General features: G+C 39.1%; 3 protein-coding genes across 3 annotated transcripts; all 3 read left to right on the forward strand.

The window, feature by feature from the left end:
* Positions 1 to 297: 297 nt before the first annotated feature.
* Positions 298 to 9,361, forward strand: shisa4 (shisa family member 4). The gene is made up of 5 exons (XM_030729026.1): positions 298 to 597; positions 3,491 to 3,668; positions 4,829 to 4,965; positions 5,058 to 5,249; positions 6,523 to 9,361. Exons 1-5 carry the CDS (start codon positions 531 to 533, stop codon positions 6,561 to 6,563), a joined length of 615 nt encoding a protein of 204 aa, XP_030584886.1. The 5' UTR covers positions 298 to 530; the 3' UTR covers positions 6,564 to 9,361.
* A 3,103-nt stretch (positions 9,362 to 12,464) lies between these two features.
* On the forward strand, positions 12,465 to 16,900 carry lmod1b (leiomodin 1b (smooth muscle)). Its single transcript, XM_030729631.1, has 4 exons — positions 12,465 to 12,568; positions 12,705 to 13,012; positions 14,083 to 15,771; positions 15,849 to 16,900. The coding sequence occupies exons 2-4, from the start codon at positions 12,740 to 12,742 to the stop codon at positions 15,873 to 15,875; spliced, it is 1,989 nt and encodes a 662-aa protein (XP_030585491.1). The 5' UTR covers positions 12,465 to 12,568; positions 12,705 to 12,739; the 3' UTR covers positions 15,876 to 16,900.
* Positions 16,901 to 21,167: 4,267 nt separating this feature from the next.
* timm17a (translocase of inner mitochondrial membrane 17 homolog A (yeast)) lies at positions 21,168 to 26,599 on the forward strand. The gene is made up of 6 exons (XM_030729254.1): positions 21,168 to 21,224; positions 23,021 to 23,120; positions 23,311 to 23,374; positions 23,736 to 23,864; positions 24,311 to 24,421; positions 25,737 to 26,599. Exons 1-6 carry the CDS (start codon positions 21,199 to 21,201, stop codon positions 25,811 to 25,813), a joined length of 507 nt encoding a protein of 168 aa, XP_030585114.1. The 5' UTR covers positions 21,168 to 21,198; the 3' UTR covers positions 25,814 to 26,599.
* The last annotated feature ends 392 nt before the right edge of the window (positions 26,600 to 26,991 follow it).

A 26,991-nucleotide genomic window follows, 5' to 3' on the forward strand; every position in this document is an offset into this window, starting at 1 on the left:
AATTATAATCTTGCGTATGACTTTTAAAATAGTGTGCATTATTTTGATAAAGACCACTTTGTATAATGACCAAGTCTGATATTTTACTGCTAATACTCTTAAAATTTTCAATGTAAGACGTGTACTTGTTACTGGGTATTTGTGCATTTTCGTTGAGTAAAAAGATCCTGTTACTTCTTTCACTTAACACTGCTACAATTATATATATTATTACATTGGTGAAACTGTTTTTTTCTTTTTGGCAAATCGTCGATGGTGGAGCGATGGGAAATAATTCTAACTTTTCGAGCAGTACGTGAAGGCAGCATACCCCTCGTCCCGGGTGAACGGCGTCACAACCGCGCTGTGTCATTTCCACGGATAAATTACCGACTGTCAGAGACGTCCCGTCTCCCGTGCTGTTCCCAAGCCAGGATAATGCCCGAGAACGACCGTTAGCACGGCTCTTTCTGCTCGTCCACACCGATGAAAACACCCGCTCTTTAAAAAAAACAAAACAAAAAAAAAACTCGGCGTTAAATCAAACGGGGATGGGAAACATGCCCCTCATCTCGGTGACTTTGGCGGTGCTCGCCGTCGTCCTCAGCACTTCTCAGGGTAAGATTATGGCTCTCCATCCAGGCCGCGCCGCTAGCTTACGGTAACGGTTGAACGGATGATCCCTGCCTTCGTTCTTTTTTTTTTTTTTTTTTTTTTTTTTTTTTTTTTTTTTTAAACATTCCTGGTTATCCCGCACTCCGCGCTGCAGTCACCATGATTTCACCCCGCTTTTGGCTGTTTACTTGTTAGCCCGGAGCTTCGGTGTTTATTTTAGGCCTGAACAACTAGCGTCCAGCCACATTTAGTTTTCGCTGATGCCTTTATTACGGGAACTAGTCGCACTGTAATGTATGTACATATGTACTGAATCGTTGTTCCTCGTTTAATTCTACTGAAGTGAACGATGAGCTAGCTAGTTTTTTAATGTGCACCTTACCGTTAGGTAACTGTTAAGGTGAAAATCTTATTTCTCTTTATGTAAGTCAGTTGGCCGATATTATTGGCTGATATTGACCTGTTATTTGCAAGGTTGTTCCTGGTCTGTAGGGGTGACTGCTTATAAGCAAGACTAGTCCACGTATAGTTAATGCAGAGTCTTTGCATTGGTTGAAGGCCAAGCCTCCAGATTTTTTATATGCAGAATAAAATGCTGATATATTGCTATTGTTTTATATGGTGGGTGGTATGTGGAAAAGATGCTTTCTCCAGCAGAGTGGCATAAACCGGGGTTCAAAATTTGCTCAAATCCCACTTTATTGCAACAAAAAGTTTCAGACTAGTTTGTTAAAGACAATTTTGGAAAGCTAATTAAAAAAACCATTCATTCATTCATTCATTCCCCAGATTTGCTATAAAAACACTTAAAAGGAACATTAAAGTAACATACAGATCATGGACAGTATAAAAGATGGACATAGCTTCTGGTTCTGTGAGGCCAAAGTAGAAGTGCCTTAAACCTGCAAAATTTTGAATAGGCAGCAGCGGGCAACTCATTAGGTTTAGGTTGTATAGAAATATGTGGAAAAGCAGGCCTTTGCTCCCTCGCTCTGTGATCTCAGTAAATACTTTCCTGATGAGTTTGAGCTTCATTGCTATATTCAGGTCATGCTGAATAAAACATGATGTTAAAATAGGGTCATTCCAAGAGTCTAGCCCAGTCTAGCTCAGCTGGTGCAGTTTCACACTCAGCTTCACCCCTTGCTCATCACTTCTGATTTCTGATATGGTGACATCAAAAATGCCCAGCGAGGCTTCATAGCGGGTGGCTACATCTGTCTTTTTATACCATCTATGACCCAAACTCAAGCATAAAATAAACAATTTAAGTGTTTATTTTTGTGCTAATTGCAGTGTGTGGGGTATCAGTGAACTATGGACAAAATGATCAAATAAAAACAGCACCAGTATGATGTGTTAAACTTCAGCTCATAAGGTTAAATAAAACCTCTTTAAATGGTTTACAAAAACTGAACATTGTAACTACAGTGAAGGTAGAATTTACTGCAGTGGGGTTGCTGCTGTTACTCAGCAAGTTTAGAGCTGGAACAGTGTGCCAAATGGTAGTTTGGAGATGAGCCACACACACTCAGCAGTGTATGCATCTAAACAATACTAATAGCAAACACTAATAGATTTTTTTTTCTCAAATTAAGGCTTGTATAAAAGTGGAGAAAATGTATTGTCAGTGCCAACACTCAAAGGTCATGAACCAAATTTAGTGTCAGCTGGTTCAGGAGACAAGTCTATACAAATCTTGGCTTGATACTGTCCTGTAGACAGCCTTTAGTGAAGTTTCCATTAGTTTAATGTAGTCAGGCCAGCATGGAAAAGCAGCTCTCTCAGGGTAAATGTGTCATCTTATTTACATACAGGCTGCAGCTTGCACTGGATGACGTAACATGCGTGACATTTTCAGGGTTTTTCCTGCATAGGAAAGAAAATCACTATAATCAATATTACATTCAAGTATTTATTTTTTTTTAAGCCCAGGTTTGTTAATTGGTGTTTCATTTACTCAAGTTTAATAGGCGTCACTGATGTGAAAATGCGCAGCTTTGTTATAAAACTCTTGGCCTTTACAGTATGTGAACCAACTGTGTGTTGTCACCCCCCCCAAAGGCCAATTCTGAGGCAAGAAAAAAAAAACCCAAGCAGTGAAAGCAGTGAAGCCTGCACAAACATACTGTGACCTGTAATTTAGTGCTGCTTTCAATTATACGATGTGGAAAACATAATCATGTGTGTGCTTTTTATCTCAATTAAGAGCTTATAATATGTTTATTCTTTCAGAAGCATGCCCACAGACCATAGAAATGAAACTTACATTTCTTGCATCCAGATTTTGAAGTGGATGTGCACAGACCCCCCCCCCCCCAGATAAAAGCTGCAAATTAGCAAAATTAATAACTGTTTTGAAATTAAATGAATTATTATGGTTACTTTTTTAGTTAAAAAATGCCAAATATTTCATAAATGCTTTATATATACTTCATAGTCAGATACAGAACTGTCAGATTTACCAACAGTGAAAGTGATCTTTTGTTACAGTCATTCAGGTCCTTTAAAGCTCCTGGGTACCTTCCAGTACTGGAGCCCGAATCAGTTTTCAGCCGCTGCCACAGGGAACTGCTGAATAATGCATTGTGACTGGTCTGGAATAAGAATAATGTAAGAAAGAAGCGCCAGCAAATGTTCAGAATGCATATTTATGTTTTGCTCAAGGCAAACCTGAGCAGGATCTGTGAATTAACAGACAGGACTTTGATAAAAAACAAACAACAGTGTGTCAGAACGGAGAGATCAAAAGGAAAATAATCACTTTAAAGAGCAAACTCAAGTAGAGCTTGCAGTTTTCCTCATTTCTCTGCTACTTTTCATAGCCGGTCATTTGATCACTTCCTCTGTTGTGTCATCCTGCCTTTCACTTTGCGTTGCTCTTGTTGTTTTGCAGTCAGTGGGAACGAGGACTGTCTGTGGTACGTGGATAAAAATGGCACCTGGCACAATGGCTTCGACTGCCCTCTCATCACATTCTGCTGTGGGAACTGCAACCGACGCTACTGCTGCCTGGACGCCTTCAAGATGATCACGGAGAGGGAGCAGAAGCGCTGCATGCTTTTCCAGTTCAGGTGGGTGTAGATGCGGCAGTGGGGGTTATACATCACTTATTTAGTCATTTACTTGACATCAAGAGTCAGGGTTTGTGCTTTTGCCTCAAGCACAATCACTGTAGGCGACTTTTATCCCCTTGAAGCACACACATTGCCGTTTCGGAGGGAACTTGAGTGAGAGACAGACAACCATGCAGTCTGACACCCACACCTATAGCCAGATTAAAATCTGGCTATACCAATTAACCTAACGTATCTTTATACTTGCAGGGTATCCGAGAACACACAAAGACCATGCAGAAAGGCCCCAAGAAAAATCAAACCTGGGACCTTCTTGCTGTGATGTGACAGTGCTAAACATTGTACTATGCTCCACTCAATTATATATAAATAACATCAAGTAAAAACTAAAGCCTGTCTGCTTCTGCCTCATTTCGATGTTTGTTGCTCCTTACTAACTTATTTGAAGCATTTAGCTGCCTCCCTCGGTTTTTATCATAACATTTTATTTATATGATTTGTCTAATTGATTTGCATTTTGTGTGAGTGTCTACAGTGAATAACAGTTATGAGACAGAAGTGAAGATAACTTGCTGACGGCAGGGGAAGACAGTCCTGGTTAGAGTAATAGGACCTCCTCAGCTGATAACATTACAGCTGTGCCCTCCACAGGCAAATGGAAACAACAGCAGCAAAAAAAAAATAAAAAATCATTAGGAGCAAATGTGCTAAGAAGTCATTTTGCTGGGGGGACTGATGCCTGCCAGAGGCTGCATGGCATGGCAGTTTTTCCTCCACAGCGTTTGAAACCATCCAGCACTCTTTAGCACCCAGCAGATAACTTGCAGCTTATTAAGCCTGGTGGGAGATCAGATCAGTGGGCAGCAGAGTCTGAGAGAAAATGGAGGGCTTTGTTGCTTCACTGAGATTATGAGGTGATGGAATCTGGTGGAGACAGAGAAGTGCAGAGTCTATGACATTTTCTGGGATGCGATGTCAGAGTCAGTCTTTGCAAAATCAAAAGCTTCACATCACAGCCACCTCTCCTTTAACTCTCTCTAGACTGAGTTGTAATTAGAAGTGTAGAGGGGGAGGAACAACACGAGGCTGGATGATCAAAGTAAGAAAGGGAATGCTTTGTACTTTAGTTCCTCCACTCTTTTTCTTCTTCTCCTCAGCCCCACCACTTTAGCTGGAATTGCCTCTTCCATCCTCCTGTTTGTGGCCATCATTGCAACCATGGTCTGCTGCTTCATGTGCTCCTGCTGTTATCTTTACCAGAGAAGGCAGCAGAGGGGCAGGACACCTTTTGATGGTAAGATCTCTCATTGTTATGTCCACGTTTGTGCAGACAACCATGAAGTAAGGATTTTCCTTCATAAATGTGTGATCTTCTTTGACCCACAGCCCAGCAGATCCCCATGGCCAGCTACCCGGTTGAGCCCATGTATGATGTTTATGGTAAACCAATTGGACCCGCAGAGTATCCACCTGTAGGTTACCCTATGGCACCCCAGTATTCTGGCATGCCCCCACAGTACCCAATGATGCAACCAGGACCATACCCACCGCACCCAGTGGATCCTTCATACAGCCAGGGTAAGACCAGCATAACGTCCCTCAGAGCGAGCTCGTAAACTCAGAGTAGAAATTGGGTTACAGTGTTTCCTGGCTATGATATTAGGCTCATGTCCATATGTGTTACAACACAATCATGACCAAAAACTGCTTTTGCACATAAAACAACAAATGATGTGCCATAATGTACAGTTGTTTTACTTACTGTGGGGAAAGTGAAGTCACTGCTTTCATGGTATTACCGGGAGATAAGGGCAGTGATATTGGGGTTTTTTGGTGCTTCCAGTAAGATATTTAGACAACTACAGGCATAAAATTTACTTTCTATATTCATGATTCTTTGGGTGATCACCTGATCTCTCCATAATGTTCCTTAATATAAATATTAGGGTGAACTGCACTTAAGTCTCTAACATATATTGATTTTGTGCTCTTCAGTGAAGGGATGCCTTCTATATTGGACATTGTCCTCTTTGATTAGGGATGTTTCCTCCCTCAAACGAGGACTGTGTAGTCTCTCCACTAGTTTGACATTCGTAGCATCTCTGTTTGCTACTTTGATTAACAACATTGTGTTTTATTTTATTAATGAATCTTACCAAATTTGGTGACTTTTCCCTTAATGCTCCTAGCAGATTAAAACTTTTGCTAATCCTCTGAACGGATTGGAACAATTTTCCAGATGACTTGTGTTAATCACTGTATTTTCTCTTTTCTCTAGTTGTAATATAAAGCTGATGTTTCAGCAACTGTTCCCATGAAATATAGAACGGATGTTCTTCTTCCCTCTCACTATGAATTGTTATAACTTATGTTTTTATCCAGCCTCATTAAATCCCCAAAGACTTATAGAATTATCAGCCACATTTACAACAGCATCAATTAGTCATTGTGTTTGCTGCAGCATAGTCACTGGAAGCACATTACCAAGCTAAACAAAGAGGGAGAAAAAAAGCCCTGGCTTGTATCTCTGTGTATAAAGTCCACACTCTCAGAGCCACTGGCATGCCTGGAGGCTCTTATCCTTTCCTACTACCTGTGAGGTTTTACGTGCAGTAAAGTTGTCAGTATTTTGGTGTTACAACCGTGTATATTTTGTGTGGTTCCGGTCTGTCTCATACACATGTCTACCTCTGAGCTCCCTTGGAAAATAGAGGTATAATCTGTCCAGAAAACTGTAACAAACAAAAGCCAAACTTTCAGACTAGGAGCAAAGGGCTGACTTTGTGTGTGTGTGTCTGTGTGTGTGTGTGTGTGTCTGTGTGCATGCTTTCTTTTCTTACTTGTTTTTCAGCCCCACCACCTTACTCTCCACCTCAGTATCCTGGTCACTGATGGGCTCATCTTCACACGCACAGTGGGAGACAACTGCAGCTGAGAGAATAGACTGTTTCAACAGTAGAAGGCAGCAGCACTCTCTCTCCCACACACAGACACACACACACCTATACAGACACAGTCAAACACAAACTCTCACCCTTAAATAAATGCTACAGCTCGATTAGCAGTGGGTTGCCTGTGAAAGAAAACAGGAGGCACTTTAAGTTTAGTTTTTGTTGTTCATTTACAGCATCGTCCTGCTTTTCCACAGTATTAATGTAAATAAAAGTCTTTCCTGCAACCCTAACGCTCGACTCCTCTGGGCAGGTGTGACATCCTTAAAGCAAGGTGGCTTCTGCCTCTAGACACCCACCTCAAGGACAGGGTGTCGCCAAAAGAGTGGTTTTTATCCTACCCTTAAGTTTGATTATATTATAACTGCCTATGGTTGCATTCCAGGTGATCTGTATCACTGCTCCAAGTTCTCCAGTTATGATAACATCATGTGTTTGTCTGTATTTTTGATGTTTCTTTCACAAACTAAGCACAAAAAAAACAAAAAAAAGAAAATAAGGGTTCCATGTTTGATTACAGAGGGGATGTTTGGATCTAAGGTGGGTGGCTTAATATATTTAAATGGTTCTCCCAGTTCTTTGTAAGAAGCCCTTTGTCATCTGTTTGTTTGAACTGTGGCTTGTCTTTCTTATATCTGACATGAGTAATTACTTCGAGGTAGTTTATTAGTGACACCCTTCTTTATGGTCAGCATGCTCCCCAGTTAAAGTTACCTGTCCTCTTCTGCTTCCATTTTGGATTTAAATCAATTAGAAATTAGTCTAAAGATTAATTCCATAGTGACAGGTAGGGTGTTTCACAGTGAAATCCATGTCAGTGTCTGTTTCTTCTAACATATCAGGTCAGGGGAATTGCAGGCCATGCTGCTCAATTAAAACATCCCGCCTTACAATAACTAACCATGGAAAAGAAGAGATTATTTAAAAAAAAATTTTTGTAAATCTGTTCTTCAACTAAATATTTTATGATATTGTAACAAGTTATTTTAAAACTGTGTATTTTTATTGTACGATAAGATATGACATTTGGCATCTTTCCATTTACTATTTATTACTATTTAAGTTACCTTTTACTGTGAATGGGTTCTCACCTTCTGGACTAAGCTATAAAGCCAAAAACGACTACTGCTGAAAGAGCACCTCTCTTTAAAGGACTCATTCGACATTTTGAGGAATATGTTTGCTTTCTTGCTGAGCGTTAGATGTAAATTGGAGGAAGTGCTTTTTTTTTTTTTTTTTTTTTTTTTTTTTTTAACTAAAAAAATAAAGTAGGAATGCACAAGTGACGACGTATTTGTGATAAAATGTACTTTGTCCACAATGGTTGGTTTTTAGAAAAAGATACTACATTGAATCAGCAAAAAAAAGGATAAAGTTACCAATGACATTTATCTGTTGTCATATTAATTTTTTGCTGGCTAAATGCATAAAGATGATTTAAAGAAAAACCTAAAAGACTTCAAAATGTGTTCTTTAAGAAAGAGTTCTTGGTTTCTTTGACGCAGATGTTGCTGCTCATTTTAACTGCTTTATATCTTCCTGGGTAGCTCAGTTCATTTTAATACATGAACTTATATGCTGTTATAAAATAAATGCAAAATATATGTAGTTAAAAAGTAAATTTCTTGTGAAATTTAGTGGCCCTGAAGTAGCAAAGAAAATAAGATCCAGCTGTCAGGAAATGCACTTATGTGGTATCCACCACACTCTTATCAGGTCACATCTTTCTACACTCATGTGATTAATTATAGGTGAAACACAGAGGCCAGTAGCCTACCTCAGCATCAGACTAGAAGCAGGACAAAGAGCTAGTTCAGTTTAAAAAAACAAGCAAAAAAAAAAAAAACTACTAAAACTTGCAAAACTCTGTACAGAAGCATAGGTATAAAACAGGATGTTGTACAGAATAAATGTATGTTAGTACATGAGTTGTAGGGGTGATGACAGGTGGATTTTGTTACCAGTGGACAAAGCCAGGCACTGTTTCCAGGGAAGTCTGTTTTCCACTGTCAGCATGAATTTCTCCTGATCGTAACCTCAATATATTCTCATCCGTAACCCCAGCTCGTCGCCCCCTGTGTTGCTTGCCCTAACCATTCCTGTTGTCCGGTAGATTTGTATGTTCACCTAACTGGCTCGTGGCTCTAACAGTCTCCTCATCTGGCCTTAATTCAGCAAGAAAGCAGACAGGAGGATTTCACAAAATGTCAAACTGCCCTTTCAAAATTTTACTTGCAGGTTTGGGCTCCCGTGAGGTCAGGGCCTGTAACCTGTGATCTTCTTTAGTTTCGTGGGCTTCCCTGAACATTCTGTAAAAGGTTTGAATTGAAAAACATGATGCCTATTAACAGGCGATCCCTGGTTTGTCTTTTAAGGTGTAGTGTATTAAACAGCGTAAACATAATGTTAGTCTGCAGCATAAATTATTCATTGCGATGCCGACGTCCACATGTACAGGTTTGTTGAGCCTTTGTAAAGCACAAGAAGGATGCTGGGATTTTCTTTGTGAAGATGCTTTCATAAGTAGTTTGATATAACATTTGCTCAATGATGTTTCTCTTCATTTGTGCTTCTAAATCAACCAACTCCATGAGTGTGTTTTAATGACTTTACTGACATCAGGTTCCACGTCTAGATATGGCTTCATGTCTGTCGTCATATGGATGGTATGACATTGTAAAATAAAGTGACTGGAAAATGTTTATTTCTATTAACATAAAATTTAACTTTGGAATGTAATGTACGGTTGTCTGTGTTTCTTTTTGTGATTAGAGAGCTTTGTTTTTGAGAGGTGTGATTTCTATATATAACTCACACACAGTAAAGCAGTGGTTCTCAAATCTAGGCCTCGTGGCCCAGGGTCCTGCAGGTTTTAGGTGTGTCCCTGATCCAACACACCTGAATCAAATGGTTTAATGACCTTCTCAGTATGCAGTCAAGTTCTCCAGAGTCCTGTTATTGACTTCTATATTTGACTCAGGTGTGTTGAAGAAGAGACACACCTAAAACCTGCAGGACACTGGGCCACGAGGCCTAGATTTGAGAACCACTGCAGTAAAGGGTCAGTATTTGTCAACATGATTTTGGCCACTAGATGTCGACATTCACCTCCAGACAGCTTAAATGTATTTAATAATAACTGGAGAACTTAAAAACTGGATGAGTGTATACCAGCATTATTCTTTGATTTAAAAATACAATCAATTTTAATTTTTAACCTAACTTTAGTATTGAAATTGGGCTTTTAAAAAAAAATTTATTTTGGGATAAAACAAATTAGAAAACAGTACATTTTCTACTGCAGTCAAAACTAAAAAATATATAACCTATAACAAAATAGCATAAGTAGAATAAACATAGGTCAACAAAATAAAATACATGACAAAGATATCAATAAGGTAAAGCCTACACAAAAGAAAGCTCCATTTAAAAAATTTCAGTAAAATAAGATGAGCTCGAGTAAAAAATAAAAATACCATAAGTTTTTAAAAATTGAGATTTTAAAAAATACAAAACTATGTAAATAGCTGAATATACCCACAGCCACTTTATTACTGCTCATTAACTCAAATATCTAATCAGCCAATCACATAGCAACTCAATGCATGTAGATGTAGTCAAGACGACCTGCTGAGGTTCAAATTGAACATCAGAATCAGGGCGAAAAGCAATTTAAGTGACTTTGAATGTGTCATGATTGTTTGTGCCAGAGGGGCTTCTCTGTATCTCAGAAATTGCTGATCTACTGGGATTTTCCCCACACAACCATCTCTAGAGAATGGTCAGAAAAAGAGAAAATATCCAGTGAGCAGTTCTCTGGGCGAATAGGTCTTGTTGATGCCAGAGGTCAGAGGAGAATGACCAGAATATTTCAAGCTGATAGAAAAGCAACAGTAACTCAAACTGGTAGCAGAATAGAAAAATGTTGCCTGATCTGATGAGTCTTGATTTATGCTCTGACATTCAGATGGCAGGGTCAGAATCCGATGAAACCAGCATCAAAGCATGGATCCATCCTGCCTTGTATCAGCATTCAGGCTGGCCATGGCATGATGGGCATGCTTTGGGCCCTTTAGTACAAACAGAGCATCATTTATACACCAAAGCCTACTTGAGTATTGTTGCTCATCATACCCATCCCTATATGACAACAGTGTACGCGTCTTCTGATGGCTGCTTCCTGCAGGATAACAAATCAACTCAAACCGCTTGATCAACGCACTGAGTTCACTGTACTGAAAAGGTTCGATAGAGCACCTTTGGGATGTGGCGGAACAGGAGATTCACATCATGGATGCACAGCCAACAGATCTGGACCAAAATCTCTGAGGAATATTTCCAGCCCCTTGTTGAATCTATGTCTCAAAAAAATAAGGCAGTTCTGAAAGCAAAATGGGGTTCCAAGAACGTACTTGTAATGTGTACCCAGTGAGTGCATAATACAATAAAGTGTCTTTATAAAGTAAAATAAAGCAGAATAAAAATGGCTTCCAATAAATTAATAACAAATAAGCGAAGCCAATATGAGATGGCATTAAAGTGGTTCAGCATAACAACACTAATGAGCAGTGATACTTTTATTTATAGTAAAATATATATTATTAGAATATTTTATATTATATACAGTATCGGTCAAATGTTTGGACACACCTCGTTCAATGTTTTTTCCCCTCTACATTGTAAATTAATACATCCAATCCATTAAGTCATCCAGACTATGAAGGAACACATAAGGAATCAACCAAAACACAACACTCCTTCACCCTCTTTCTTGGTCAAATAGTCTTACATAGCCTGGAGGTGAGTTTGGGGTCATTGTCCTGTTGAAAAACAAATGATGGTTCCACTAAGTGCAAACCAGCTGCAGAATCCTGTGGTAGCCATGCTGGTTAAGTGTGGCTTGGATTTTGAATAAATTGCCAACAGCGTCACCAGCAAAGCATTCCCATACCATCACACTTCCTCCTCCATACTTCGCATCGGGTACTACTCATGTAGGACCCATCCGCTCACCTATTCTGCAGCCTATAAAGACATGGCGTTTGGAACCAGAAATCTCATATTTGGACTCATCAGACTAAAGGACAGATTATCACTGGTCTAATGTCCATTCCTTCTGTTCCTTGGCCCAAGCCATTCTCTTCCTCTTGTTGTTCTTCCTTCGAAGTTTCTTCTTTGCAGCAATTTGACCAATTTGACGATCTTAACAAGGCACAGCTGTTAGCTGAAAGCCATTTCAGGTGAGTACCTCAAATGCCAAGATGTGCAAAGCTGTCATCTGAGAAAGAGGTGCCTAATTTGCAGAATCTAAAATATAAAACACTTTTTGTTTACTAAATAATTCCATATGTATTTCTTCATAGTTTGGATGACTTTAGTATTAATCTACAATGCAGACAATTTTTAAATAATGAAAAACCACTGAATGAGAAGGTGTGTCCAAACTTTTGACTGGTACTGTATACAATATGTATTTTAAAAAATATTATTTATATTTCTATTAATTTTATTATATATATATATTTTATTATGAATTGGGCTTTGTATTGCAGCTAAAATTTATTGACTGTGTGACTACAATAAACTAGTAATCCCCACTGGTTTTTAAAGTGAGATCTTACAAAACTTTCTTTTTTTCTTCTTTTCAAGCGACTGTATAAACATTACTGAGCTGGGCTCCAATATAAATACAGAATGTGTAATAGGAAGTCTGTGTAAGCCCGCTTTGGCATCTCTGTAAACTTCAGCCCTTCCCATTACCTTTAAAGGAGCGTGTACCCTGAACTAAATATGGACATGCACTTTCACAGGATTTCAAAGAATGTCCCAGCCTCACAGTCCACTTTGATGATGTGAGCCTCTCACAGTTCATCACTTGTAACCCTCACTGCAAGACTCTGAGACCAGCCTCTTTGCACCAGGATTGATGCCTCTGGTGGCTTTTTGGTGAGTGGGGCACAACACGACAGCAGGACATCAACACATAGGAATACTAATCTCGTAATCTGATTTTACATCAAGGGATTTACTTGCTAACAACATCAGCACCTCCAAAGAAATCAACTCTTTATGTCCTTTCCAGACCAGGACAAACCCAAAAACAAAGACGAGGAAAACATGTCCAGGCGAAAGGTGAAGGGCCTGACCCGTATAGGTCGCCAAGTCAGTGAGGACCCAGACCTGGACAACCTGTTGTCGACTCTCTCCCCCGAGGAAATAGAGGAGCTGAAGACAGACATGATGAAGGTGCCAGACCTTAACCCAGAGGATGGGATCATCGTCCAAGGGGAGAACCAACCTGTGCAGCCACCTATGAGTAACAATGTCCGGGATGCAATGACACAGAGAGACAGCAAAGGGAGGCTTAGTCAGAGGGAACCATCACTTGAGGTTTGTAAGGAAATATGTTTTGAGTTTGACACAGAAGAATGACTCGTGAGTGTTTTGTGATGAAGTATGATCTGCATCACTCTCTTCGTATGTTTCTTTTGAGCTCCTTCCATCAGTTTTGAGACATAACCAGACTTAAAAGGAGCTATAAAATCAAACTGACTGATAGATTACAGCATTACATAATACTCACAGACCCTGGATAGCTTTCATGTCTATTTTTCATTTCACTTGAAGCAACTGGACCCCATGCACCCTGAGTCCCATCAGCTTAAAAATAGTAGTCCCCAGAGTTGACTTCTGTGCCAGGAAAAGCATTGTTCCCCCCTCTGTGGCTTGCCTGCATCCACTCTTTATCCTTAATCATCATCTCTCAAGCAGAGAAAGCACAAGCCTCTCTCTGAGAGGCATTTCTATATTTCATCTGAAATGCTATGACAGTTTTTTTTGTCAATAGTTTGTCCATCAGGGAGCACGATTTCAGTTCGTGTGCTTAAAAGAGAGACACTTCAGTGGATGGAGCAGTGGCTCTGCGGAGCTTCTTAATCCTGGCCTGGTGGAATTCCTTGGTTGATTGCTCCTACGCTCGCTGCCTTTTAAGGATACATCTGCCAGGGCCAGGGTCTCGCACAGCAAAACAGATGGAGGCTCACAAATCAAACACTTAGCGAGCTCCTTGCTGCAAATGTATCCCTGTGCTATAAAAAAATGGTTCCTTGTCCTTTTGCTGACTGTAAACACACATGCCATATTGTGTCAAAGAGGAGCTGTGTGTTTACAGTGAGCTGATGGATAAGGAGCTGTTTTATGAAAGAATACAGTACGTCTTATACTTACACTTACTTATACTACACGTCATGCAATATGCACCGTAAGTCTGTTAAAACAGTTTCTGTCCTCTATAGCCAATAAATTATTTAAGACTTGAATGCAAAAAAAAAAAAAAAAAAGCTTTACTCCAGATCTGCTGTGATTTGTTTTGTTTTGTGTGTGACATCATTTGACGTGCCGATGCTCATAGAAGTTAAATTGCCCATGTAATCACATTCCTCATATTTGTCTTCCTGTAGGGTGAGCAGAAGAAAGAGAGCCGGAAGCAGGAGTACCTGAGGAAGATGGGTCTCAGCCAGGAGGGGAATGACGACATGAAAGCCGGACTGCGACGACAGTCCAGTGTCTCGAGTGAAAGAGATATCAAGGCGGAGGACAGAAACAGCAAAAGTCCTGAAAGTTCAAAAGAAGATTGGAGCTGGCGTTCAAGTAGAAACAGAAAGCTGGAAAGGAGAGAGAGTGACACGAGAGAAGAGGTCCGTGACAAAGAGGACAACAGGCTGAGAGACAGAAGAGAAAACAGAGAGAGCACAGGCAGCAAAACAAAGGACATGATCTCCAAGTTACAGGAAAAAAAGGATGAGAGCAAAGAGAAAGACCGAAGGGAAGACTGCAGGAAAAGAGATGACAGCAAAACCAAAGACATTATCTCAAAGCTACGAGAAAAACGTGAGAAAGATATGGGCAAGGAAAAGGAGAGAAAAACAGAGAGTATCAGGACGCAAGGCCTTGTCTCTAAAATGGTGGAGAAACAGAGCAAGGCCTCAGAGAGCCAGGTTCAAGAGTGTAAACCAGAAGAGAAGAAGCCTAAAGCAGAGGAGAAGAAATCTGAAGACAAAAACAAACCTGACGTCAAACTCGAACAACAACCCTCTGACAAGGGCGAGGTAAAACGTGACAAGACAGAAAAAAGAACAGCTAGAGAAGAGCTGGTTAACCACAGTGACCACGTGAAGGAGAAATTTATTGTTGAGAAGAAACCAGAAGAGAAAAGGGAAAGAGAGGACAGTAAGGTTAAGAAAGCTGAGGAAAGTGGGAAACTTGGCAACTGTGTGGCCAAAAACAGCCCCAACAGCAAGGCAAAGGAGGCAGAGGAGGAGGACGAAGATTCAAGCATGTTTGATGAGCTCATGCAGCAGGTGCGAAGCAATGACCCCTCCCTCACTGAGCTCAATGTCAACAACTCCGAGGTCATCAAGACGAAAACACTCATCGAGTTCGCACAAGCTTTGCACAACAACACCCATGTCAAGACATTTGCTCTTGCTAACTGCCGTGCGGATGACCACGTCGCTTATGCCATTGCTGGCACACTACGCAGCAACAAGACTATTACAAGCATTAACCTCGACTCCAACCATCTCACTGGGAAAGGCATCCTATCTCTCATACAGGCACTGCAATACAACTCCACGCTGACCGAGTTGCGCTTTCAGAACCAGCGGCACATCTGTGGAGGGAAGACCGAGATGGAGATGGTCAAGATCCTGAAAGAAAACACCACCCTGCTCAAACTGGGCTACCACTTTGAGTTAGCAGGACCTAGAATGACCACAACAAACATACTGAGTCGCAACATGGACAGGCAGAGGCAGAAACGCCTGCAGGAGCAGAAGCAGGCCCAGGCCAATGGGGAGAAGAAGGGGACACTGGAGGTGCCCAAGAGTGGTGGTGGTGTGTCTCTGAGGAGCTCTCCTAAAGCTTCCCCTAAACCATCTCCCATCCCTTCACCTGTGCCTTCACCAAAGCTCACTCCAAGAAGAGGAGCTGGAGGTCCAGCTCCACCACCACCTCCACCTCCTCCTGGGGGTGGACCTCCACCTCCTCCACCTCCTGTGCTGGATGCAAACCGCCCAGGCGGTAGTAAGAACTCAAGGGACCAACTGCTTGCCTCCATCAGAGGAAGCAATATTAAACAGTTGAAGAAGGTACATGACAAGGGTTTACAAAGAGGTTAGCTCACCTATGTTGTGTTTTAGTCACTAACTTTTTATTTTTCTCACAGGTGCCGGTGCCAAAGTGGCTGCAGTAATATTTCCTGTTGGAATATAAAGTGAAGAAGAAGAGAGAGGGAGAACAGACATCTCACCACAGGTTTTCTGGGGGATATATGATATACACTCCCCTGGCCAGTTAAAGTGCAGTGCTGTGGGACAGATGAAGACAGTGAAACATAAGATGATTGGACAATTAGCTCTCACTATGAGTTCTCCCAACAAACACTGGACCAAAAGGACTCTGTGGAGAATGAGTGATGAAGGGCTCTCTGCAGAGAGTGCCGTGGATTTGCGGCTGTTTGCCTTCAGTTCATACTGACGCTTTGCTGGTTATTTGCACTAGATAATATGAAGCCAATAACATGAATATAACATGTTGGCTTGTGTAGGCATCTGAATGTGAGTGTGTGGGGAGTGTGTAAGAGATAATCAGAGATTCAAATAAATCTGTAAAACTCTAATATTCAAAAGTATGTAACTGATATAGTGAACATTAATTTGACAAGTTATTTATTTGTGGAGAGGGAATCCACCTTATCAGCTGTAAATCTGTAAATCAAACTGGGAGTCCAGAAATGGAAGAAATATCAGGGAATTAACAAATGTGGTGGCCTGAAAAGAAAATCCGGGTGGGTAGAAAAAAAAAATGTCAAGGTGGTCTTTGATTGTGTGTCTCAAATCTCAAGACATCTCAGGCAGGCTTGGAAAGCAGCCCAGTGTAATCCTGACTGATGATGAATGAATTTTATAACGGAAATAATTTCATCAGACATTTTATCAGGAAATGCAGGAAGTTAAGTTTCAGCGTCTGATGTTGTGTTTTTTACAGAATCGTTCTAGCCTGGGTTTTACATCCAAATGTCTTAAAGACCATGAAATCAACCCTACTGTTGATTAGTGCGGTACTTTAAAGTGAATGTCAGTTCTAAAGGAAATTTAATGTGATTAACAAAAACCTGAGTGTTGCAATGAAGCACATACATGTCTTCTTACACGTCGTTCTTACAGAGCCTGTATGTTTTCAATAAAAGTTTCTGCTATGTTTGCAAGTGTAACGTTACCGGTCTGATAGAACTGATTGGAATATTTTAATAATCTGTTATTATATTATAATTTTTGCTACAATAAATCAAATGATGTACATGATAATGTCATTAATTTTACATATATATATGCATACATACACATATATATCTATGCATGTACGTGCATATGTTTATGTATGTATATGTCTATGTGTATATACATATGCTTGTGGCCTGGATATTTGAGACTCTTCTTGGCAGAATTAGTTGTTTTTTTTTTTTAATTGGCTGGTTTGCTGGTATGGATCTGGCTTTTAAGTGTGGCCCACAGATTTTGAATAGCACTGAGGTCCAGGCTTTGGGAAGGCCATTCCATAAGCTTAATATTTGCCTGCTTTATCCATTCCAAAACCAGTTTTGATGCGTGTTTGGGATCATTGTTCTGTTGGAACACCCAGTTGCATCCATGTTTCAACCACCTAGCTGTTGATTTGATTCTTCATTATTCCAGCCACTTACTGCAATTTACCAGCACTTCTGGCAGCAAAACAGCCCCAGAGCATGATGCTACCACCACCATGCTTGACAACTGGTACCATGTTCTTAGGTTTGAAAACCTCACCTTTACTCTAAATATACTATTGTGGCCAAATTGCTCAGTCTTTGTCTTGTCTGACCATTAAAATTTTTCACCATTTGGTTTGTCCATGTGGGCAGCTGTAAATTTCATTCAAGACCTCTATTTTGGAGCAGGGGCTTCTGTCTTGGCCAGCATCTTCTCAGTCCATGATGATGGCATGGACTGAGCCTTGCTGGTTCCTGGGTTGTTTTTGAACATCCTAACCAGTTTCCATCCTAACCAGTTTCCTCTTATCTAGGGGTGACAATGTGGGTCTTCTTCCAGACCTTGGTAAATTTGTGACACATCCGAATAACTTGTACTTACGTACAATTGTTTGAACTCACGTCTTGGAAGCTGTAGTTGTTTAAAATGGTTTCAAGAGAACTTCCTAACCTGTGCAGATCTACAATTCTCCTTCTTAGATCTTCACTGAGTTCCTTTGTAGTGTCATATGCATAAAATTAACTTTCCTGGAAAGAGTTAATTTTAGAAAGAAGTTTAACTATCGAAACAAACATAATTTGCATCTTTTAAAAAAATGCATTATGTATATGCATTTTATGGATTAATTAAAAAAAAAAAAAGCAAGCCAGTTGTACTTTTTGCAGAAAAACCAGACACAAAATATCAGACCCAGAATAGAATGTTTTCTTAAAACATTTTGTGCAAGTTAGTTTGTTTTAAGAAGAACTCCATCATGCATAGCTTTGCTTTTGCAGTCGACCATGAAGAACCTTTCCTCCATCTGTTGCTCTTTATATAATGTGTTTAAAGCTGTGTAGAAACACTGGAAGCTGTCTCATGTCCACCCACCAGCTGGAAAGGTAGCCATCATCAAGAAGAAGAAGAGAGCAGCAACACCAGGCCAGTTTATCTCTCTGTTGCCTTGCCTCAGTCTCTGCAGCCACTAAATGCCTATATTTGGTCATTTCTCAATGAGGGCTTGCTCTGTAAGTCATTCCTTTCCCGTTCCTAATAATGGGCAGCAGGCCAGCCTTCTGTCTCTTAGCTGTAGCTGCTCCTCTGACCAGTAGTGCTGGTCTCAGAAGAACAAAAAAGAGGGGAAGGAATGAAAATGTTGAGATTACGGATTTTCAGTGCCATCAGAGGGGCTCTAAGAAACTTGCACAGCTATTACTAATAAAAGACTGGAAGCACAGCAGAGTATGCTTTTCTCCCATCCCAATCATGATTTCTATTTGTGTTGCAGAACCTGTAAAAAAAAAAAAAAAAAAAAAAAAAAGTTTATTGAGTGTGCTTTTGTTTTTCTGCCATTATTCTTCTGAATAAAGCTTTATCTGATCACTGCTTCTTTAGACAGGAATGTCAAAACAGTCATAGACAAATCTGGCTGTCTTATTTGTTAGTATCAATATTTTTGCCACATGTTTGTGATTTTGCTTCATTTTGTCATCAGACTGTGAATTAACAGACATCTCAAATACCATGTGTCATCTTAAATCTCATGTATTTTCTTTGGCTTTTTTTTTTTTTTTTACAGCTTTATTATTTGTTGCTTTGGAAGGATTACTTCATAAATCTATAATATGATAAACTTTATTTAGCTGTAAAAAAAAACACCCTCCTTGGACACATTAGTTCATCTCCTTATTCCAGTGAATTATTCACAACAAACTAAATTATTACACCATTAATGACAGCAGTACTTTGGTGACGTCTGCCTTAATGAGACACTTTATGGAAGCAAACCAATATTAATTCCACCTGTGCTTTCTGTACTGTGAGAAGTTAAAAATTTCTGCCATGAAAAAGGCCTGTGTTGCCCTTTTGGCTGTTTTAATGTTTGATCCTTGTCCGACAGAACTGGTGGTTCTAACTGTCTGTATCCACTGAGTTATTTAGTCCCCTCAGTGCTTCCCTAAAGGTTCCTTGTGTTTCGTGTTTCAGTTATTTATTCCTGTTTTATTCTGGTGGTCTTGTGTTTGTTTGACTTCCTGTTTGTTGATTTGTTTCAACAATGTGTCATCACCCTCGTGTTTCCCATTCCCCCGATTACCTTCCTTATGTATAAAAAGTTCAGTCTCCCTTTAATTATTTAACTCTCCTGTTTGACCTCCGTAGTCATGCCGTGCATGCTCCCTGCCAGTTGTTAGATTCAGTTTGCATTCTCCTCATTGACTTTTGTATTTTTCTATTTCTCAATAACCTTTAATAAAAGTTGTGTTTTCAGTTACCTCTGCCTACCTTTGAGGCCCATGTTTCTGTTGGAACACCCAGCTGTAGCATGATGCTATCACCATCATACTTGACAGTTGGTATTGTGTTCTTAGGTTTAAAAGCCTCACCTTTACTTCTCCAAACATTGTCATTGTGGCCAAATAGCTCAATCATTGTCTCATCTGAACATAAAAATGTTTTGGCTTGTCCATGTCGGCACCTGCAAATTACAGCTGAGCTTGAAGGTGTCAATTCTGGCAAACCAGACCTTGGCAAAATGGTGTCACATCCGAAGAACTTGAACAGTTATTTGGCCTGTCTTTTAGTTTTGTGTTTGGGTTTTTTTGGGGTTTTTCTGTTGCACATCTTGACCATAAATTAACTACTGTGTTCTACAAAAATGGATTTGGCTCTTAGCTTGAGAAAAAAAATAAAGCCGTGGTAGGGGAAATGCTCAGTTTTTTTTTTTTAATTAAGTAAAAGCAGATTTAGGTTATTTGTACCCTTAGGTAGATTTAGTTTGCAGTAGGTGAGTTGTTCATTCTCACAGATAAAACATAACAGATTAGCATAACACAACATAATGAATGAATGAATAATAATTCCATCTCAAATCATGACATTTTTAGAAAGTTTTCTGTGCAACCACCTTGACTTGCCTGAAAATCTTATTTTTTTAAAATTAGGATATATATAATGATTGCTGTGAAAATTTAGCCTCATATATCAAATATTTTTCTTTTTTTTTTTTTTTAAGTTCATACAAAAAATTACTAATCCTGATTAATTTTAATGGTAAGAAGGTCCAGTCAAAATTTCAGATGTTTTTATTTTGGGATATTTATGTTAAAATATTGCCTCAGGTTTCAAAGTGCAAAAAACAACAACAACAACAAAAAAAAAAAACATGCTGGGACGACCCTACTGTGATTTATTTAAAAATAAATATGAAACTATAATCAGCAACATGTATTTATAAAAGCATAGACTCTGTATGATGCAATGATCTACCACAGTGCTATTACGAAAGCTGCAGCAAGAGATATACAAGATTTACTTTTAGCCAAAATTTCAAGTTATTATCTAAAATTTCAGCTTATATCTAAAAAAAATTATAGTTAGAGCAGTCTGATGTCCACCCACTACTTAGCGATGCTAACCCGAAATTTAGACTTATGGAAATCCAAACAATGATAATAATAATAATAATATAGAGGTTAAACAAGAAAACATATACAGAAAACATGTAAATACTCAAGCAAAGTACAAAGTACCTTCGACTTGTACATAGGTACAGTCCTTGAACAATTTTAATTATTTACTGTACACCTCAGATAACAAGATATTTCTTGCAAGGTATTTCTGTAGATACGTTTACTACATATACTGTAATAACTTTTTAAGCTCTCTATCTGTGAAGCGCATGTTTCACCTTTGCGCACATTGTACCTTTAAGGCATCACCTTGTCTCCATAGTAGCGTTACGTCAGGTCTTCGCTAATCGTTACGTCAGGCGGAACAGCGAAGAACAAAATGGAGGAGTATGCTAGAGAGCCATGGTGAGTCCTAAAATTAAACGTTATCATCCCTTCTCCGCAGTGTTTCAGTGTGTCCTGCAGTGGGCTGCATGTTAAACGCTTGTCGTGTTAAGCATGTATCATTGTTTTTATTTTACATCACGTGACACGACCCGAAACACCTCAAAACCGGACGGCTAGTTGTCTGTAGCAGAAATGCTAACTTCCCATAGAGGAATGTGGGAGTTCGTGTTAGCACCGGAGCGGCAAGGCTAAAACACGTTGTTGGTGACCTTGTCGGTTTTTTCGCCCATATGTTATGATTTTAAATTCACTAACTCCACAAATTGAGGCTGTACAAAGGCATAGAATACCTGTAGTAAACTTGTAGTGGTGGCTATTCGAGAAAAGTTGTAGTAGTTCATTATTTTGTTGTATCGCACAAGCAAGCTAGCTAGATTAGGCACCGGTGTTACTGCAGCCTGAGGATTTCACAGCTACCTTGAGACGAATCCAGTACAAGCTTTTACTCAGCTTAATAGTTTATTAACTCTAACACTGTCGATGAGGATTTAAAATAAACTATGTCACCATTATTATTTTTAAAATCTGTGGTCTGCTATCGTGCTTTATGACTGTCCTTGATTAGGTTTAATTAGAACAACTGGGAAACAAAATTTTTTATTAAGTTTGGACTGATTCTCTCTTCTTTTTCTCCCATTTATATCTTTTATTATTCTGTCCACCTTTTAATAACGAAGGAGTAAAGTAGTGATAGATTTCCAAGTTACAGCTACATGACATTGGGGTACTGCCCTTCAGCGTCATTGTTAGAATATGATCACATTTTTTTCAAATTCCTGTTATTCTTGTTTTGTTATAGATAGGACAGAAGAACATAGTATTGTAATGCATCTATTTAATGTAAAAAGAATGGGGAACTAGTCACTGACTAAGTTAAATAGAAGACCCAGTTTTATGTACATTATTGTATACTGATATATTTACCTGGTTTTGACTAATAGTCATATTATATTGTATGCAGCCATATTCTGCTTGCTCTAAATCAGCTTTTATGGAAAATAATGTGCAGTGTGCTTGTCTAAATTTAAATGTGGTCATGTGATGTAAAATTCTCATTTATGCTGTATAAAAAAAACGCTTGTGTAATGCTTCATATTTTACACTGGGTCAGAGGTGGTGATTAATGTAGGAGAGCGAGCAAGAGAGACCCAGTGTGCGTGCTTCCTCTTTCTTCTGGCTGCTCTTTTAAGGGGTTACCAGGGAGCATCATCTCCCTCCATCTCACCCTATCCCTAGCATCATCTTCTATCACACCAACTCTCTGCATCTTGCCCTTCACTAAATTCATGAATCTTCTCTTAGGTCTTCCTCTTTTCCTCCTGCCTGGCTGCTCCATATTCAACATCCTTTGTCCAGTATATCCCTCCTCTGCAACATATCCAAACCTTTTTAGCCTTGTCCCTCTAACTTTGTCACCAAACGGCTCAACCTCAGTTGTTCCTCTGATGTACTCCGTGATCATCCTGGTCACTCCCAATGACAGTCTTAAAATCTTCAACTTGGCCTCTTGTTTCTCCCTCTCAAAGACCCAGCATGTGTATAGATAGATTTTAGGTAGTTTTAGAATATCTGTTGATATTCAGATTAATTATATCTTATTGCCATATTATCAATAATAAGCAAGTGCTCGCTCCTTTATCTTTGGGTTCATTCATATTTACAGGGTACATTAAGATTTTTATGAACATGCAATCAGAAATCTCAAATATTGTGACATTATTAGCTTAATTAAAATAGCTGTATTCTGCTTTTAGCCCCTGGAGGATCGTGGATGACTGTGGGGGAGCTTTCACCATGGGGGCTATTGGAGGAGGGATTTTTCAGGCAGTGAAAGGCTTCAGAAATGCACCCTCGGTAAGTTCAGGCATTTTGATCAACACTATTTTGTGGCCTGTGGTCAGTTAAGGCTGCCATTCAAGGTACTGTTCTTGAGGTTCAGTGTCACACACAAGGCCACCAAGGCCAACCAAGAAAGTAAAAAAAAAAATCCTGTCCTGTGACAGTGAATTTCCACTGATACATGTTTTTTGTCACTCTTTTGTAGGGGATGAGCCACAGAATGAGGGGTAGCTTAACTGCTATCAAGACCAGAGCCCCACAGCTCGGGGGTAAGAACAAATGTTGAACTGTTTGAAAGGTCTTTTTTTTTTTTTTTTTTTTTTTTTGTAAAGAACATGGGCTGTAGTCAGCAGCATGTTGTACAGTGTCTACTCTTCCAAAGGTGACAAGTTAATTTCAGGAAAAATGGATGCTTTGCATATTAATTCAATTATCATTTACTTAAATAAGCTGCTATTGGAGCCCACAGGCATAAACTATGTGCAGAAGTTTTTTTTTTTTCCTGTTGTTAAAGTATGTTACTGGTAGAAATCAATTGTGTAAATATATAACGTGGGTGATTGCTTAACAAAGTGATAAGCATATCTTACTTTTTCAACTTATGTAAGTCTTTTATTTGGGGTGTTGCAGGTAGCTTTGCAGTATGGGGAGGCCTCTTCTCCATGATTGACTGCGGTTTAGTAAAAGTGCGAGGGAAGGAGGATCCATGGAACTCAATAACAAGTGGGGCCATGACAGGAGCTATTCTTGCCGCAAGAAGTGAGTAGTTAACAGAAAACTTATACATACTTCATAAAAAATAGCAAACATATTTTCATATGCATTGAGCTGCATTTAAACCAACCAGACCGGTAGCCTCCCTGGACATGAACCTAAACTTTTTAAAGAGTTCGATCCCGGGAGCAGACACAAATTCCTTTCGGATTGCATCAGGAAGGGCATCCGGTGTTTAAAAAAATCTGCCAAAGCAAGCATGGTGCAGCGTGCTGTGGTGACCTCTTGTGAATAAGGGAGCAGTCGAAAATAGCATGAAAACATCTGTGTTACATAATTTATTTGAAAAATATCATACTAAGTTATATCTAAAACTAGTGGATTAATTTTTAACATACAGTAGCATCTCAGTGTTGTTTAATCTATCTTTTATGTGCAAAAAATATGAGGCATGTGCATTTAGTTAATTAACACTCTCCATTTCTCGGTAGATGGACCAGTAGCGATGGTTGGCTCTGCAGCTATGGGAGGTATCCTGCTGGCATTGATAGAAGGTGCTGGAATCCTGCTTACACGGTTTGCCTCTTCACAGTTTCCAACTGGTGAGTGATAATTTTATGACTTTTTATTAAACTCACTGACAGAGACTGAAGAATATTTTATGTAAAGAGTGGGAATTGTGAGAATGTACTGTACATATAAATGTACGTAACCACCAGAAATCATCAGATGTAAAAGCCTACTTAGTTGAAAGATGACATGACTGTGGCAAAGAAAAAAATACTGACTCTACAGCAGTTTCACCTCTTGTTGCCCAGCACCTGATATGTTTATCTTTGTTGGCTGTACTGTAGGAGTGTTAGTCATTTCCCAACCAGCTCACAAGCTTTGCTGAAAACTGCATCCAAATCACCATGTGCACAGTAGCATGTATTATAAACACCAGGCCTAATCTCACCTCTTTCTACAAACTGAGAAACAAGTTCTGTTTATGGTTGTGTTGTGTTTAGGACAATATATGTAAACACTTGATATTTTTAGCTGTGCTTTTACTTCAATAACAAGTCAGAATATCTGCATTTAAAACATCTGTTCAATACTTATGTGATCTTATTAAATATTCAGTATTTACCTAATTTATATACAGCAAAGATGCCATATGTTTTTGCACTCAAGTTAAAAACAAACAAAAAACAAAAAAAACAAAATGGGCTTTCCACCATAAAATGCGCAAATCTGATCAAACTAAGATTTCAAGAATGAAAAAATGAAACACAAATAAACAAAACAAAACAAAAAATTCCAATCATAAAATATGTCACATAAAGGTTCAGCGATTTCTGATAAAGATCCCATAAAAGTTCACTAAAATAATAATTTTAAAAAATTGCTGGCATAAATAAAATAAAAAAATAAAAATGCAAACATTAACAAGAGTAGCCTATAGAAAATGTATAGAGCTCTTCTTGTAAAAGAAAATATGTTTGGTACAACAGTGCATTTGAATCATCATCCTGACAGGCTAATTAAAAAAAAATGCTGTTAATGCTGGTTCCACTAAAACAGAATAATGGGAAATGTTTCTCCATTAAAAAAACAAAACAAAAAACAAACAATTTTCTTGTTATTTAATGCATTTCTGTGGCTGTTCTCCAACAGTTTCCAATCAGTGGTACTGTGTGCAGCTCTTCAAGTTTCTTTATATTATTTGCATTGTAGGACAATACTGAACAACATTGTCATACTTAATTTGCTAGCCTTCAAATCTTAATCTGAAACAGTTTTGATCAGTTTTAATTTACTCACTCTGCATATGTCAGTGAGAACCTTTTGGAAGTTTTTATTACTCATCAATTTGTTCTTGTGGGCTTCTGGTTGGATCTCATCTCACTCTGAATTTTGTTTTTTCCTCTTTAGGACCCCAGTTTTCAGAGGAACCTGCCCCTGCCCCCATGCCCACCTCTCCCTTTGGAGACTACAGACAATATCAGTGAGAGGAGCCGCCACCTCTTTATCTACTAGGCCTTTTTTTGAATTCCTTGCTGAAGTTAAAAAGAAGTAATGGCAGTGCAGAGTACCACACATCAAACAGTAGAAACTGCACACAACTTCACAGACTGTTGGAGGAGTGAAGGACAAAACATGTCACTATTTTCCTTCTTTCAGGAGCCATGTACTGATTTGCCTTTTGTCATTGTCAGGGTTGTCATGTGCATCTGTTTCACTTAAAATACAGACAGCTGGTGAGAGTTGTTGTGAGGATGAGATGTGCTTTTCTATTTTGTTTACATACAGTAGAGACTGCATGTATCCTGATAGAGAAGCTCAGATAGTGTTGAATCTATAAAAAAAAAAAATTGTCATACGTGGAACAGAAGTAATTTTGTGTACATACAGTAAAGTTTTCAGTTATTTTAATCTTTATTTGCCTTTTTTTTTTTTTGTCATGCTTGTGTTGGCCAGCAACACTTGGTCGGCCTTTTCTTTTTTTTCAGAGTTATGAAGGCAAATATCTATCACAGACACAAATGCCATTCCTGGAAGATTAGTTTGTTTTACAGTGATTTATTTATTTTTGATAGTAAGGAGTTGTCAGATTGTTCTATTTTATGTGACAGTCGTTTTACATTGAGCACAGGTGAGGAAAAACCTGCTAATGACAAATTAAGGCAGAGACATTTAATATTAATGGAGACCTTAAGCAAGGGATTGATGTATTCTGTATTAAATCTGTATGACAGATTATACTCTGGTACATTAAAGAAATAAGTTGTAAATTGTGTCTGTCTGGAGCTTTATGAATACATCTATAAGCTATAGATTACAAACGAGAGCGGGATTTTGGTTCCCCACTAGAGGGAACTCCTCGCAAAAAAATCCCCTCCACTTTGCCCTCTTTGCCTGCCCAGCATGGTGCAGCTAACTCTTTAAAGATGTATTTACCAAAGACACATAAGGAAGCGTTTTCCTCTCACATTCTTGTATGTGTGTGTCAACACACCAGTTATCGCTTTTAAAGCCAGAGCTGCACATTTACAGGTGGACACCGGATGAAAAACTGGACATTAAAGGGGGACAATTACTCAGCTTGCACGGCATGTCAGCTGTTTGATATTTGACATCAGGGTTTGTTTACTCATGGCACAGTTTCAGACTTCACTCAAACCAAGTT

The sequence above is a fragment of the Archocentrus centrarchus genome, chromosome 5 (genome assembly GCF_007364275.1).
Source record: "Archocentrus centrarchus isolate MPI-CPG fArcCen1 chromosome 5, fArcCen1, whole genome shotgun sequence".
NCBI lineage: Eukaryota > Metazoa > Chordata > Actinopteri > Cichliformes > Cichlidae > Archocentrus > Archocentrus centrarchus.